The sequence below is a fragment of the Aphelocoma coerulescens genome, chromosome 1 (assembly GCF_041296385.1).
Source record: "Aphelocoma coerulescens isolate FSJ_1873_10779 chromosome 1, UR_Acoe_1.0, whole genome shotgun sequence".
Lineage (NCBI taxonomy): Eukaryota > Metazoa > Chordata > Aves > Passeriformes > Corvidae > Aphelocoma > Aphelocoma coerulescens.
This window is the reverse complement of record NC_091013.1, coordinates 110,317,269-110,332,373: the sequence shown is the minus strand read 5'-3', so window position 1 is coordinate 110,332,373 and position 15,105 is coordinate 110,317,269. Positions and strand designations below refer to the sequence as shown.

Here is a 15,105-nt window from a genome sequence, read left to right as displayed (position 1 = left end):
AAGAATCTATTTTCTCTCCTGATACTCAATGTACAGGCTGAGCAATTTCTTCGCTGAAAAGATTCATAAACATTGGAAGGGGCTGCCCAGGGAAGAGGTGGAATGACTATTCCTAAAAGTGTTCAAGAAATGACTGGAGATGGTACTGAGTGCTATGATTTAGTTGACCAAGGTGGTGATCAGTTAAAGGTTGGACTTTTTGACCTTGGAGCTCTTTTCTAATCTTAATAATTCTATTCCCTTCAAGTGTCTGATAACTCCTGTATTCAGGAGAATTATAACCTATAATAATGTAATTATTCACAAGATTTATAACTTCTCATCCAAAAAGTGACAGAATTTATTCCACCTTCATCCCATTTTGGGAATACCAAGCAGTCTAGTAAGACACCTGGACACAAGTGCTAAGAGGCAAGAAAGGAATTTGTTGTCAAATAATGCACCTGCCTTTCTAATTTGCAAAATTTATTACAAATTAAGATATTTAATTTAGATTTAAGATATTAAAATAGATCTTTAATATTAAAATAATTAAAATAGGTTTTTGGCTGCTCTAATAGTAAAAAATTTTAGTCCTCAGGGCAGATGCAACTAAAGGTGGTTACCATAAGTCAACAGCCAGCCTCTACCTGAAGATGAAATAAATGTAGCTTTCATGGTGTTACAGACTTCTTTCTCAAGCTACTGACCGCACTTACGGCTTCATCTGTTGTGCATCATTGTCTTGGCTTCCCACTAGTTTTCTAATGGACTGCAGGTGAAGCTTCTGGCATCTGTTAACCTCCTGATTACAACTTTATATTTAGTTTTAAGTCATTCCCTTAAGTTTTGTATAACCATAAAAAATCCCCAAAACCAAGAAAAAGAACTTCCTTCCCAGCATTAACCTCCCACATTGCCAACCGCACTAAAAGAAAAACTGTGGCCCCACTGATGCTGATGACAAAATTCCCAGCATCTTCCACTGAGTCAGGGTTTCATACACATTGCACTACAAAAAGAGAAATTTCTTCTTCAATAAGACTAAGAGCAACTGTGAATTAAAAAAAAAAAACAAAACAAACAAACTGAAACCCAGGAAGTATTTTATCCAGCTTACCCAGTAAATTAAGAGAATTCTCCAACAAGGTATTTTGTATAGTACATATTTAGTACTTAATGCATTATCACAGAATCATAGAATATTCTGAGTTGGAAGGGACCCACAAGGATTATTAAAGTCCATCACAGTTTACTTTCCTATATAGAATAGCAATTTATTAAAAAGCTTATCCATAAGAAAGTAAACTATGCACAGGACAGCTCCAAATATCCCACCATCTATGTACCTGAGAGTGTTTTCCAAACGCTTCTTGAGCTCCTTCCGGCTGGTGCTGTGCCCACTTCCCTGTGAGCCTGTTCCAGTGGCCAACCACCCTCTGGGCGAAGAACCTTTTCCTAATATCCAACTTAAACCTCCCCTGACACAGCTTCAGGCCATTCCTTTGGGTCCTGTCACTGGTCACAGAGAGCAGAGATCAGTGTCTGTCCCTCCACTTCCTCTCGTGAGGATGTTGAAGACCACAGTGAGGTCTCCCCTCAGTCTCCTCTTCTCTTACACACATGTATCATGCATACACTATAAAAACGTAACAGAAATCAAGTCCTCAAATAATATAAATTATTTCAAGAGTAGTATCGGCAGAATAATTTCCTTGAATGTTGTTACTAATCAGTTTATGCCCACCTAGTATCTCTTACCTTTTAATGTTATTTTTTTGTTTACAACTTTGTAGAATATTAAAAAAGCCAGCCATTGGTAATTAAAAGTTTATTATCCTTCTATGTCTCAATATTTCATAAACTGAGAAAATTTCAACCATTTATAAGAATAGGAAACTCAACGAATCATCAATCAGTTATCTGTAGTTCTCACTAGACTGAAAAAGACAATTCTCCATGATAGAGGGGAAACTTGTATGTTTCAAAACTGAAAGGAAAACATAAGAAATAGTTTAATGTTCAGGAAGGTACCTCTTTCCAACTTCACACAAAATCTGGCTTGTACACATATGTTTTTTAAGCTTATTTTAATTTCCTCAAGGCTAGTTAAGCCTGGCAGAAGATTATGCCTCCACAGATCTTTATCTATGCACAGAGAATTCACCAAGTAACCCTGCAAAAGGACAAATTTTCTTATAAAAGTACTTCCTCACCAACACTGCCTTACCTCCTCCCTTGCTGTCCTTTAATTCCTCATATTCAAGCAACACAGTTAGAAAACAGCAGCCAAAGGAGAATGAACAGAACAGAAAAGGAGCTGGAAAATAAACTAAATCAATTGTCAAGAAAACAAGATAGAACAAACTCTTCAACTAAGAAATGTAAGGAGGCAAGTGACGTGAATGAACCACAGAAGATGGAGAAGAAGAGCACAGGAAATGAAAATCTGTAAAACACATGAGCACATTTTTCTCCCTGGCCTAGAATGAATCTAGAAGTTTCAAATCCACTGATTTCTGTGTGTGAGCTAAGGCATTTCTCATTTTCTGGCCCATGCAGAGGAGAATGTTCTACAATTAGAAATGTAAAGCACTGACAGTGAGGAAACTTCATATCTGAAACTTGACAGGAAAGTCACGCATCTTTCATCATAGCAAAACTCTAGGAAATAGACTTACCAGGAGGGGAGAAAGCAAGTGTAAGAAATGGTCACAGATTTGTCTCATATGGCAGGAAAAGTGTATGCAAACCTGCCTTCTTTACTTGCTTTTCCACTTCAATATCATAGCTATAAACTGCTCCTGATTTAATTAGAGGTATGCTACTTAATCTGAAAGTTTATTCTACAAATGCATTGGGCTCTAGGAACAGATGAGTTCTCTGGAGAATGGTCCTTCCTTCAGCGTGTTGAGCTGCATGAAGAAGGAAATGCAACAGGAAAGACATTCAGCTAAATGCCATCATTTACAAGAGGTTTCCTCTAATTTCAGACAAGTCCACAGCTACCACTTCTTTTCAGCCTCCTTCCCTAGCACGTTTAGACTCCCAGAAACACATACCTTAGGGCTGAGGGGAAGGATGAGGAAGAACAGGCATTGCTCAGTGTTTCACCACAGCAGTGCCTGCTCCCCCCACAACCCCTGTCCCAAACCAGCAGTGCTGAATCTCCCTCTGTCTCTTTTCTCTTTCATAATTCAGTGTGGCAGGACTATCGGGTAACAGAAAGGAAAATTATTACTAGAAGACATATTTAATGGTGTGCAGTTCTTCCATTCTGATCCTCCTGTACCTCAAAAGTCGCCTTGTTTTAAATGTCAGGAAAACAAATGCAGCAGCAGCAGAAACAGTTCAAGTCACCCTTCTTCCCCCACTATAAACAACTGCACACCTCTCCCACCATCAGCTGTGATCTTGGAGACCAAATCTCACTATTCTTTCTGCCATGGAGTTCATAAGTGATACTGGGCACATCCTTTATATTAACATATTAATAGCTAATCCAAATTCATTAACCAATATCCACGTGCAGTGACAAAACGTGTCTGTTTCCCCATGCAGTTCTGAGCAGGAGGAAGGACTCAGCAGGAAGAAAGACAACTGTGCTTTGGGGTAACACTGAAGAATGACTGAGGCAACATCTGCTGTGATTTACGGAGAGAAAATTCTTGGTCTCAGCACTTGCAGCTTTCATGGAAGTAACTGAAAACTCAGCTGTACTGTGGATGGTATTTAAACTACTCCTAAAGTCTGTGGGGATCCGGAAGAAAAGTAAAAAATCACACCACACACAGAAGAACCACACACACTCCCACCCCCATTAGCAGCCTGTAAGACAGAGCCAGTTCCCTGTAATTTAACTTACAACTCTTCAATCTTCATCTTTCCCTGGGGGAAAATTCAGCCCTGACCTAAACAGACACAAATTCCATTAAATTACACTGGGACTCAATCCAGTACTGCCAGGTCACCCAATAGCCTTGAAAATATGGGTGAAACCTATTTTGTCCCTATGGGAATAACAAATCGTTAAAAGTTGCTGCACTATTTTTCCAAGTACATCATCATTGAATTTCTCTATTATCTGCATGTCACTAAATTGAGTCCACACAACATTTTAAATTGGTAATGAGACCCTTGGCCAATCACTTACTCCTGGTAAGGAATGATACAGAGGCCTGCTCTGTCTGCAGGCAGTCAGCTGTTTCCACAGCCCAAATCACAGATCTCTGCAGCCACACGTTCAGTTTCCTCATTCACAGGACTCACACACGACCTCTTCAGCAGTCTTTCTTGAGAGATATAATTATTGCTTTAAGACTGCTCTCCAGGCTAAGTTTCATTAAGCACTTGAGGAAAGAATATAATGTCTATACATTCATCCTGCAATCAACTTCAAGTGAAATTCTGCCGTAACTCTCATGATTTTGATAATCTATTAATATAGACAACATTGCCAAATAATTTATACCCATTACATCATCACATACAACCATTTCTAACTGACAAGGTTTAAAAGTAACCAATGACATTTGTATAAGGCCACTTTTAGATCACTGTAGGAGGTGATAGTCAAGTGATTCTTGCCACAGCACACAATTATTTGAAAAAGCATGATTTAGAAAGTGAATCAAGGGTTTCACAAACTAGAACAAAAGTACCACAATTATTAACAAACTTTTCTGATTTTAACACACATCATGCACACATAATGCAACATTACTACTTGAATGCTTCAAGAACACCGAATATTCTGCTGTTTGAAATAGTTTGTAAACAACTTCAATATCTTGCATTAAAAATGGCAGGACCACTATGAAGACTTTTTGCACACTTTTCTAGCTCTGGAAAAAAACCAGAAGGTATCAATCATCCAAGTTTAACAGCAGCTGACTGAAGCCATTCATTGAGTAGCGCATTGCCACCACTGTGGCCCCACAAGTAAGTCTCAAAGTCTCCCCCTCTTTTTTGTTCCTCTGAGTGGACTCTTAACAGCACAACTTTTTTTTTTTTTTTTTAGCTTTCTGAATGTCTTTGAGAGATCAGCTGGAAAGAAACACCATTAGTAAAAACAAAAGTTTTCAAAGAAAAAGTGGGAACAAAGTGGACATATTAGAGACAACATGTGATTCATGGCCTACACTGTGCTTTGCCCCTCTCTTTACCTCAATACACTTTTCAGTTTTACTGCTGGATAAGAGCAGGGCAGACCATTGCACTTCTCCTAGCAACCAGAAATCACTTAAGGGGAGAAAAGGCATGTTGTCTGCTGAAAGGGAGAACAGAAATATTTGGGGTCATACAAAGACAGACATATGTTCTTCTGCATTTCATTCTAAATTGAACAGTTGTCAAAAAAGAGTCAGTAAATGATAACAATAATAAGCAGTTCTGTTTACACTGATTCATATTTCATTAAAATTTTGTTTGCCTACTTGTCATGTTTCATTTTCCTTTAATTCAGTGTTCTGAGGGTTCCCACTACTCTTTAGAGTTTTGCTTTCAGGGACATGAATTATACCCCTGACAGTTTCTAAAGTTATTTTCTTTACTTATATCTATATACACTTCCACAAAGATTTTTTTTTTTTTTTAATCTAGATGTACACATAGAGAAAACTATTCTTAGGGATTTAAACACAACAGCACTAAAAGACAATTTTATATTAGGATACTCCCATTCTAAATGCTGAGATTTTACCCCATAGATAGGATTTACATGCTACAGAACACATCGTCTGATCTCATTAGGTAAAGACCACACTGCACAGTTTAATATGATGAAACAAATTCAAGCAGAAGAAAAAAAAAAGCCACAGTATTTTGTAATTCAGGCATACATCTGAATAGCCAAATCACATTGATTAGCTAAAAAACAAAGCATTATAATTTAAAATCCAGTCTGGTAACAGATGCATAGATCAAGGATAAAATGCTGCCTGCAGTATTTCTGATAGGGTTTTGGGGTTTTTTTTCCACTAACAGTCCTTTGTTTAATAGCTGTTGCCTTGACATAAACCAACTATTTTAGTGAGTCCACTGAATTCTTCTGACATATCATAAAAACATATATACAAAAAAGCCCCAGCCAATTTATCACAGCACTTCTGCAGTGCATCAGGTTAAAGCCAGCACAGACCTTAGTTCACTGCATCAAACTACAAATTAGCATTTTCTTGCAACCACTCCAAACAAAACTGGTCTAAAACAATTTAACAGAAAAACTTATTCACTTCATGGATAAGTGATGTACAAATAACATAGCAACAATAAAAGCCTAAACACAGTGAGTAGGAAACAACCATGAAGTGTTCAGGGATCAGCACTCAGTGGTGCTTTGCTCCCTGTTCATTCCCTACACTGTCTGACCCAGCTCCTCTGCAGGCTGTTTCTCCCTATCAAGCCATGGACCTGGGATCAGGCTATCCCACCCTCTCTCACAGCTTACAGTGTAATTTCTCTCTCCAGAAAACTGTCAGAGCAGGGCAGTGCTACTGTACACACAGGTAAAATAAGCATCTCCAGGCCTCAAAGGTGACATAATACACACTGGAAAGTGAGAAGGAGGATGCACCCACAGATCCTTTTCCTGCAAGCTCTACTATGGAGTGACAATCCCAAAGAGATCAAGTTCTCTAGGGAAAGGCAATCCAAGTGAAGAAAACACTTTTTCCAACCAGCTTAGTCCAACAGCTTTGCTATGCCATTTGGATTTTTCATAATACTGAAAGAAACTATCATCCATCCTTTAGTTACAAAATTCTCTTTAGGATAAAACAAACAGTTAAAACTGACCATTCCTTTTGCCAGGAGGAAGTAATCCAGACTACAGGACATGTGGACCTTGAAAACTGCACAGAACGACAGCCTGAGAACCCATGATTATAGGGCTCCTGCAGCATTAAAATACTTTTCATAACTGCTTTTTAACTCTTGACATTTTCACAGCAGTGAAAAAGTACCTCTGGTACCCTGGCATGAACTGTCCCTCCATTCACTATGAATGAGGAACAAGTTGACTGATATTAGTTACCTGACATTTTGGTTTCAAAAGGTTAGATTTCTTTTCCACTCAGTTTCTCTTGCAATCAATGGAAAGTGATTAATAGAAGTGAACCACAGCTCGCTGTGTTTTACAACTTGCTTCTGGCCATTTATTCCTTACTTATTTGTCCAATCTGCATTTATGACAGGCACATCACAGAGATGCTCTTCTCTCCTTGGCACACTGCACTGAAGCTATAGAGGCAATGCCTAAATACGAATGAAAGGCCAAATGCTGCAACAGACAGGGCGGAACAACCATCTAGGTAGTCTCTAATGAGTGAGACCATACTTAGCTCCTGGCATCCCCACTCATCCTACCAGTTCATTTCCATATATCAGATCAAATAGACTGTTCTTCGAACTAATCTGAGAAAAAGTGAGGAGACAAAGTAAAAGCAAGATATAACAGAGTATAAAGTAGCACAATGGCAGGTCCTTTGCTGTCATCAGACTGAAGAATTCTGCTGGAACTGAAGTGGTACCATGAAGACTCACTGACAAGGGTAATTCTGTAAGCAAATACCATGTATCATTAAGGCTGCTCCAAATCAAGCTTGGAAGAGTGTCTTGTGCATTCAGCACCTGAAAATAATGAGGAATGAATCCAAAGATATTTTGTGTTCTTCCAGACATCACTCAGGGAGGTAGAACTGAAGGAGTATCCCCACAGCCACCGCAGATAATAGCACTGAAAGTCTGCAATAGCACCTGCATGCACACAGTCTCGATGGGTTACAAAATACACACTGGAATCACTAGATAAGGGTGACCTTCAGTTATCAGCAAGCCAGAGACACGGTGGCTCCTGGTAGAAACAGCAAGGCAAACAAGCAACAAGGAATGATGTTTGCCAACCTATCTAGTACATAAGCAGAAAGCAGTTAAACAGATGTATTAACTCAGGGATCTGCAGATAATAACTATTATTTAGTCAGTTTACAAAAAAAGAAAATTTGCTAAGGAAAAAAAAAAAGAAAAAAATTTTTAAATGACTGGGGGAGAGTGATAAGGAGCTGCAAGTTCAATGCACATGCACAAGATACTTCTGCCAGAACAGTGTTTAGATGAATAACCTCACTTCACATTTGTCCATAACCCAGAGATTAATCTCAATGAGCCTTGGCCACCAGAGCACAGTGGCTCAATATAAGTATCAGCAGGTTATTACATGGGTACTACTGGTTAGTTTGTCCATTGTTGTTCATGTATTTATTGATTACAGCTATTATTTTAATAAAATTAAGAGAACATCTTGGATCTCTTCCATGCCAGCAATGCCAAGATAAGCTGCAGAGATTGAATTAAAAAGCCATTCTTTACTTCATGAACTTTTGGCTTGAAAAAACATTAAGAATGCATATCTTTACATACACAATGCAGCACAAGAACCAGCTTTTTGGTTTCAAAGGGAAACTCTGCTCTAGTAAAGGGAGCACTGTAGGAATGAGAAAAGAGTGAACAGAACTGAAACATCAATACACACTTGTACCCTCTAGTGTTTATGTAGTTGTGGTAGTGTCGCATGCAACAACAACCCAGCTTCATCTTGTAGCAAGATCATGATGATCAGTAAGCCAAGATAACATCGCCTGCTTTCACAGTGTTCTGTAAACTCAACAGCAAAACTCTTACAGATTTCAGTGGTGTGGATCAGAACCTGAATTAACGGCCCTTATTTAATTATCCACCATAAGAACAAAAGTTATTAACCATGGGTGATTAGCAGTTATTTTGTTAAGGAAACAGTTTGAGGTGAGGACAACACTAAACTCAATCTTATATCTGTCCATATAACTTCAAGGGCACAGAGTCCACAAGCTACAGTACAAATCAGGTGTTAGAGTCAAGATGGTGGCACTAAATATACACCTGCAAATCTCTATTTCTGTACAATATTTTGCATTCAAAGATCTTATAACTAACAGTCCACACGACTATCCTGCATAACAGGTATCCTCAACATTTTCTCTGAAGTAGTGATTTAAGATGGGATCCTGTACCCAGCCACAAGACAAATTGTTTTGAACATACAAGGCACATGTACTGTCAAAACACAAGTGCAAGAATCCTCATGTAACAATAACAGGGTATTGTAAAAAGTCAGTTACATGTAAGAAACCAAAAAGCCAAAACATTTTATTTATTTATTTGGCAAGAGCAAACACTTGCTTTCTTTGGCCTTCTTGCGAAATAAAGAGATTCCTATAGAAATGTAGAAAAGCACACCAGTAACGGAGCCTCTTGGCAACAAACAGCATCAACATGACCACTAAGTATCCTCCCCAAGGTTGGTGTGAGAGGTGTGAGCCAGATGGCAGCCACAGGAAGAGCAACCTCTGCCATGCCAGCTGAGATAACAGATAAAACCTGACAGCAGCGTCCTCTTAGGTGGCTGAAACGGAATGCACAGAACCTGTTAGCAATCTATTAAGCCCAGATCAATATCTGAATAGCAATTCAAGGGTAACAAACTGCTAAAAAGACATTGCATACTCTTTAGTAATTTCCACTAAATGGTTCAGCAGTGGACAGAGCACGTCTCGAATTTAGGGCTATGAGCCCACATAGCATTGCTATGGAAAAAGTGACTCCTGGAAATGGAACTGACCGGACAGACCAGCCAAAGCCTCCTTTTCCTCTCATCACACTTTTTGGCACATCTCCTTGGTACTTTTTATGCATCCTTAAAAATGTACTTAAATTCTTTTTGTCTACTTTTAAGGTTGCATATCTTTAGCCTGCATTGCTAAAACGTAATCTCTCTGAGCAACATCAATCTCATCATTCCAGAGAGTTCCTAATGGAAAGACTAATGTAGTCAGTGCAGCTCACATGAAGGCTTAAAACCCCCCAATTTCAATTTTTCAGAAAGATTTGTGGAGTATCAGGCCTTCTGCAGAGCTCCAAATTAGCAAAGACACAAACCAAAGTACCTGGATTATCATACTACTTTTCAAGCAAATCCACCTCGTCGAAGTACAATGACAGGGTTCCCTCATTGCTTATCTTCTGCACATAAAAACATATTGTTGCAATAACAACTTATGAGATAAGAAGTAAAGAAAGCAAAATCTTAAGACTAATTCAGCAAAATCTGTCATCACAGGCACAATTCATCCTTACTCAGCAAAGTTTTAAAGCACATGATTGGAACATGTTTAAATTCTTATTAACTTCAGCAAGACTGTGGTTAAGAGATGGAAGCACTTAAATGCCCTGCAGAATTGGGTCCTGTGGAAGAACAAGGTAAAAGAAACAAAACTGCAAACTCTCCAGAATTTTACTCTTAAAGCATTAAAATGTACACATTCCACAGAAGCAAAGGTTATCCATCAACAGCGAAACTCACATGAGAGATCAAGACCCTGTCAACTCAAATACTCACTGGAAGAATATACTCCAGCTTTATACGTAAGCCATGTTCTCCAACAGGCAACAGGGACCTGCACAAGGCCACAGACGTGTAGTTCATCGGCATGAATAAATAGAAAGAATTAAAAAAAAATAAAAAGGAAAAGAAATACAGAATGTTTCTGCCACCACACCATTTCAGATGCACACTTTTCATTAAGAAAAGAAGTGCTTTTGAAATATATTAATATGGTGCTAAAATGCTCTTTTTGCCAGAATTATTCTCATATATCTTTAACACCTTCACCCATTCAACAGCATCATAGTTGCAGTTTTCAAGGGACTAAAAGCCAGCTCTGACATAAAAGGTTGTCATTTTCATTGAAAGTACTTATGTGTCCTACCAGGCCAGGGTCTGGCCCACCAAAACCTGTGTTCATGTCAGTTGTTACCTTTTCTGTTAATATTTGTTATTTTAAACTTTATTAATTATTGGAAAAAAGAGAACAAAACATGTAACAATGAAAGACCAATCAACTGAACACTATTAAAAACCCACATGTAACTCTTTTAACTCCAGTAGCTAGTGGCTTACTTTATGGTGCAGACTCTGTCCAGTGGGGTGTTTTGTTGTTTGTTTGGGGGAGTTCTGTGTGTATGTGTGTGTGTTTTGGTATTTGGGATTTTTTGTGTTTGATTTTTTCTTTGTTTGCTTTGTGTCAAGAACAATAACCAAGATTGATAGCTAAAGAAAAAAATAATTCAAGTTGTTCCCTCATCAGAGTGCAAGAACATGGGCAGTGTTACAGGAAAAACAAAAGCACAGTAATAAAAACCCTAAAATCTACATATGTGTATGTAGCACATGTTTTCTACCACTTTCATTGAGCTGTGCAATTTTCAGGTGTCCTAAAACCACGGACAGGTAAAAAAATAACTTTAGAAGAAAAAGAATACAATTGTGATCTGTACCGCTTTTGAATCACTAAATAAAACTAAGCTCAGAGAGAAAAGGATGGTTAACATGCCTCAAATGCTACACTTCTATGTCTGGACCTCTTGCCAAGAGAACAAACAAAAACACCCAGCCAAACCCAACAACAAAACCCCCTTAAACCCAGAAATGCACTAAGAGGTAACTTTCGAACACAGAAAACAGACCAAGGACCTATGAAACAAGAAGTCTGTTGGGTTTTGCCTTTTATTCTTAAAATAAAGCATTACAAATGGTGCTGACGTTGATAGAGATCTTTACAAAGCAACTAGTGGTACATGTCAGCCTAAGATGTGATCGTAATTACTATGCTTCTAAAGAGACAAAAGCACTGTGTGCCAAGCTTGCCTGCCAGTACTTCTTCAAAGCTACTTGTTAGTCATTTCGACAATAACAGCTTATATCTACTTGGTCATGATGTGCTATCCACAAAGCTCTTTATTTATTTCAGAGAGTTGTTAATGTAGGCAAACTTGACAGTCTCTGCAATATCTTCCCACAAAAGGGGAGCATCACATATATCCCAGGCAGCTCCTTGGCCATTTTTTCTAATGGTCCGGCTCTAAATAAGCTGTGTGCTTCACCTGCACTGCCCCACCCTCATAAGGCTAAACGAGAACAAAGATTCTACATGTGTTCCCCATGACAAAACTCGAATAAATTATGTCACGCTCCTGTCGTTCCAGCAAGCTGGTTAATTGCATTTGTTTCATATATCTCCAAACAGCCCGGTACTTTAATTACATTCTGTAACACCAAGCTCCTCTGATTCACTCTGTCACTTCCACTGAGCACTTTAATTGTTTTCCTTCTAGCTACATACAATTTTAAACACTTACTAGTAAGTACATTTCTATGACCTGATGTTTGCAGTTGGCACACAAAGATACCTCCAATATCAGTCGTCTTAAAGTTAAGGATCTTTTGTTACAGCAAGAAAAATACAGCGAAACATAATTCAAAATCCCTGCAAAACTATGATTGCACTGACAGACATAAATGTTCTACTAAACCCTTTTACAGTTAAAACTTCTCCTGTCTAGTTGAGCAGAGTATGTAGAAATTTTCTTACTGACCAAACTGAACATTAAACTGCAGAGCATATTATGCACCCAAGGTAAAACTGTACTTGAATCTGTCCCTCTTCTATTTTGCCTCCTTTATTGCTAGGGGGTGGTGGAGAAACACTCAAAGCAGCCTGTGACTGCAAACAATAAACCTCGAGCCCTTGCCTCGGGACTGATACAGTAAATGCTGTGAGCAGCTTCTTGGAACGAAGTTTGCTCTGACACACAGGCAAAAAAAATTCAGGATCCCAGACACTGCATTCACCTCAAGCCTAAAGGACTTTCAGAGCTGCAAATACCCAATGCTAGCTGGGCTGGCGAGCGTTTGGTGCCAGCACAGCCTCTGTAGAGCCGGATGCTCGCTCCTAGTCGTGTGCTTGAGCTGCTCTAGTGCATCCACCGCCTGTGCAGCAGCACAGCGCCCACCCCTACGCTGAAAGGCAATTTACCCTTACACTGAAGTTCTCGCCCTGCTAAATCGTACTTCCCCAAGATGATAATTTACAGCTCCCCATCCAGCACTTAAACTCGAAACCACAAGAAACGTTACAGAGCACACCCAAAGGAGGGGGGGACGGTGCTCATAAGGAAACCCACCCTTTCCCTCAGACGTCGTTAAGCTTCATGAAAACCCTCCCTCTGGGAAGCTTGGAATGAGGATGGAGCCGATGGGGAGACGCTGCCGCCCCACCTGCGCGGCTCGGCGGAGATGGGCGGAGGCGGAGCGGGGTGGTCGGGGCCGCGCTGCCGCCGCCCCGCGCTCCCAGCCCGCCTCCCTCCCTCCCTTCCTGCCGCTCGCCAGCGCCGAGCGAGGCGTTGAGGGACTCTGGAAATCCGCCAGTCCCCCTCACCTGGAGCCGAGGCAGGGCTAACCTATTTATTTCATCAGCTGGCTCTCCGGCTGGAAAGTTTAACAATAGAAGGCGGCAAAGTAATACCAGCTACAACAGCTCTCTGCTTTTCCTTTCCCCTTCCCACTCCCCACCCCCAAATAAAAGATTTATCACGGTAATTTTTTACTCTTTGCTCGCCACCTCAAGCTGACATTCTTCCATTCATAAGCTGCTCTTCCATTAAGTTAGGAGACGGGAAGGGCTGCTTACTGGAAACACATTCTCCCTCTTCCGATCCCTCCCTCCCCAAATACCATTTTTATACCAGGAACAAACTTAGGGCTCTGTAACGTTAAAGCTTATAATGCCCTCCATGTGCTGTCCCAAATGAAATTCAGATGAAGGGGATTTCTGCACAGAAATGACATATCTAAAATAAGCGAACTTACCATAGACTTGAAAAAATGCAAATCCGAAGAGCAGGAGTGGCGTCAGCAGACCCATTTTGACATATTAAAACCAATCCCGATCGCTTGCGAGACCAATTCCACAGAGACTTTTTTTAAAAAGGGAGGAAAAAAAAAAAAAAAAAAAAGAGAAAATAAAAGAAAAAGAGAGAAAAAAAAGAAAAAAAGTATCCAAAGCCAGTAAGAGGTAGGTCCAAAAGTTTTCACTTTCCTAGCAGCTACTTAAAGTGGAAAGGGAAATCTTCAATTCAAAAGCTGGAAATGCAAAGGTCTTGAATGTGACACTTTTAGATCCATACAGATTAGAGCAGCAGCGAGTGAGCTCCGAAGGCTTCTGCTTTGCACACACGCTCCTTTCTAAATTCCCACCAATCCAGCCCAAGCAGAGGAATTATTCAAGTGTGGCTAAGACTCTCTTTAGGATCCATGGCAATCCAAAAGCAAGCTCTTTCTTCGGAAGACAAGGAGAGACTCTGAGAAAGGACCTGATTCCTAGAAAGTGCTCCACAAACTTCCCGGCACTTTGCAGGAAAACCATTGGCTTGGTTCGGCTATTTTGCCTTCCTGTCGCCCTCCCCCTACCCTTTTCTCTCTCCCTTTCTCTCCCCAAATCAGTTCAAGCTGCAGAGTTTCTCACTTAACTTCCATAATAGGAACGCCCAGGCAATGTGCTACACGGGAGGGAAACGGCTTGCTTTCTCAAAATCCCCTCAAAAGAAAAATAATTATAATGAAAAAAAAAAAAATAAAAATAAATAAAGCGGTGTCCCCTACACCTCCCTCCTCACTGGCAGCGGAGCGGGAACTGTTGGCAGGACCCCGGCGCGGTGCCGCGGCTGCTGCCGAGCGGTGGCGGCGGCGGGGGCTGCGCGGAGTTCGGGGGTCTCCCGCCGCCGCAGCTCGCCCGGGCGGCCCCGGAGCCCGCCGCTCCTCTCCTCGCTCCGCTCCTCTCTCCCCTCCTCTCCCGCCGCCTCCGCCTCCCGCCGCCACGGACACACCGGCTGGCAGGGAGAGGGAGGAGAATGAGCGCGGCTCCCGAGGCTGCCTGGGGAAGGGAGGCTGCGGGGTGTGGACTAAACCACTGCGCTCCACACCCACGCGTCCCTCTCTCTCTCTCCTCCCGGGGTAGGGAGATAGGGACGGCGATGCCAGCAGGCAGCCGCAGGGCTGGGAATCAGGCTCGCTGCTTCCCCTCTACAGTTGGGTGTAGGTAGGGTTTACATGACTGCTCCTCACAGCTTCCCCTTTAATGGGCAGCTAATTTTTCGGTAAGTGATTTCATGGAACTGTTCTCTAATTATTCATTTTCCCTCTCGCGCGCGCACGCAGGCGCTCGGGAGTGAGACCCTCGAAAGGATATTCCCCAG

General features: G+C 40.8%; 1 protein-coding gene across 4 annotated transcripts in view; it reads right to left on the bottom strand.

Annotated features, from left to right (window-relative positions):
* The window catches only part of ROBO2 (roundabout guidance receptor 2), a 435,570-nt gene extending 421,775 nt beyond the window's left edge, over positions 1 to 13,795 (bottom strand). For all 4 annotated transcript variants that reach the window (XM_069024393.1, XM_069024409.1, XM_069024402.1 and 1 more), the window contains exon 1: positions 13,721 to 13,795. In XM_069024393.1, coding sequence (XP_068880494.1) covers positions 13,721 to 13,775 — 55 coding nt within the window. In that variant the 5' untranslated portion in view covers positions 13,776 to 13,795. The remainder of the gene's footprint in view (positions 1 to 13,720) is intronic.
* Positions 13,796 to 15,105: the final 1,310 nt, after the last annotated feature.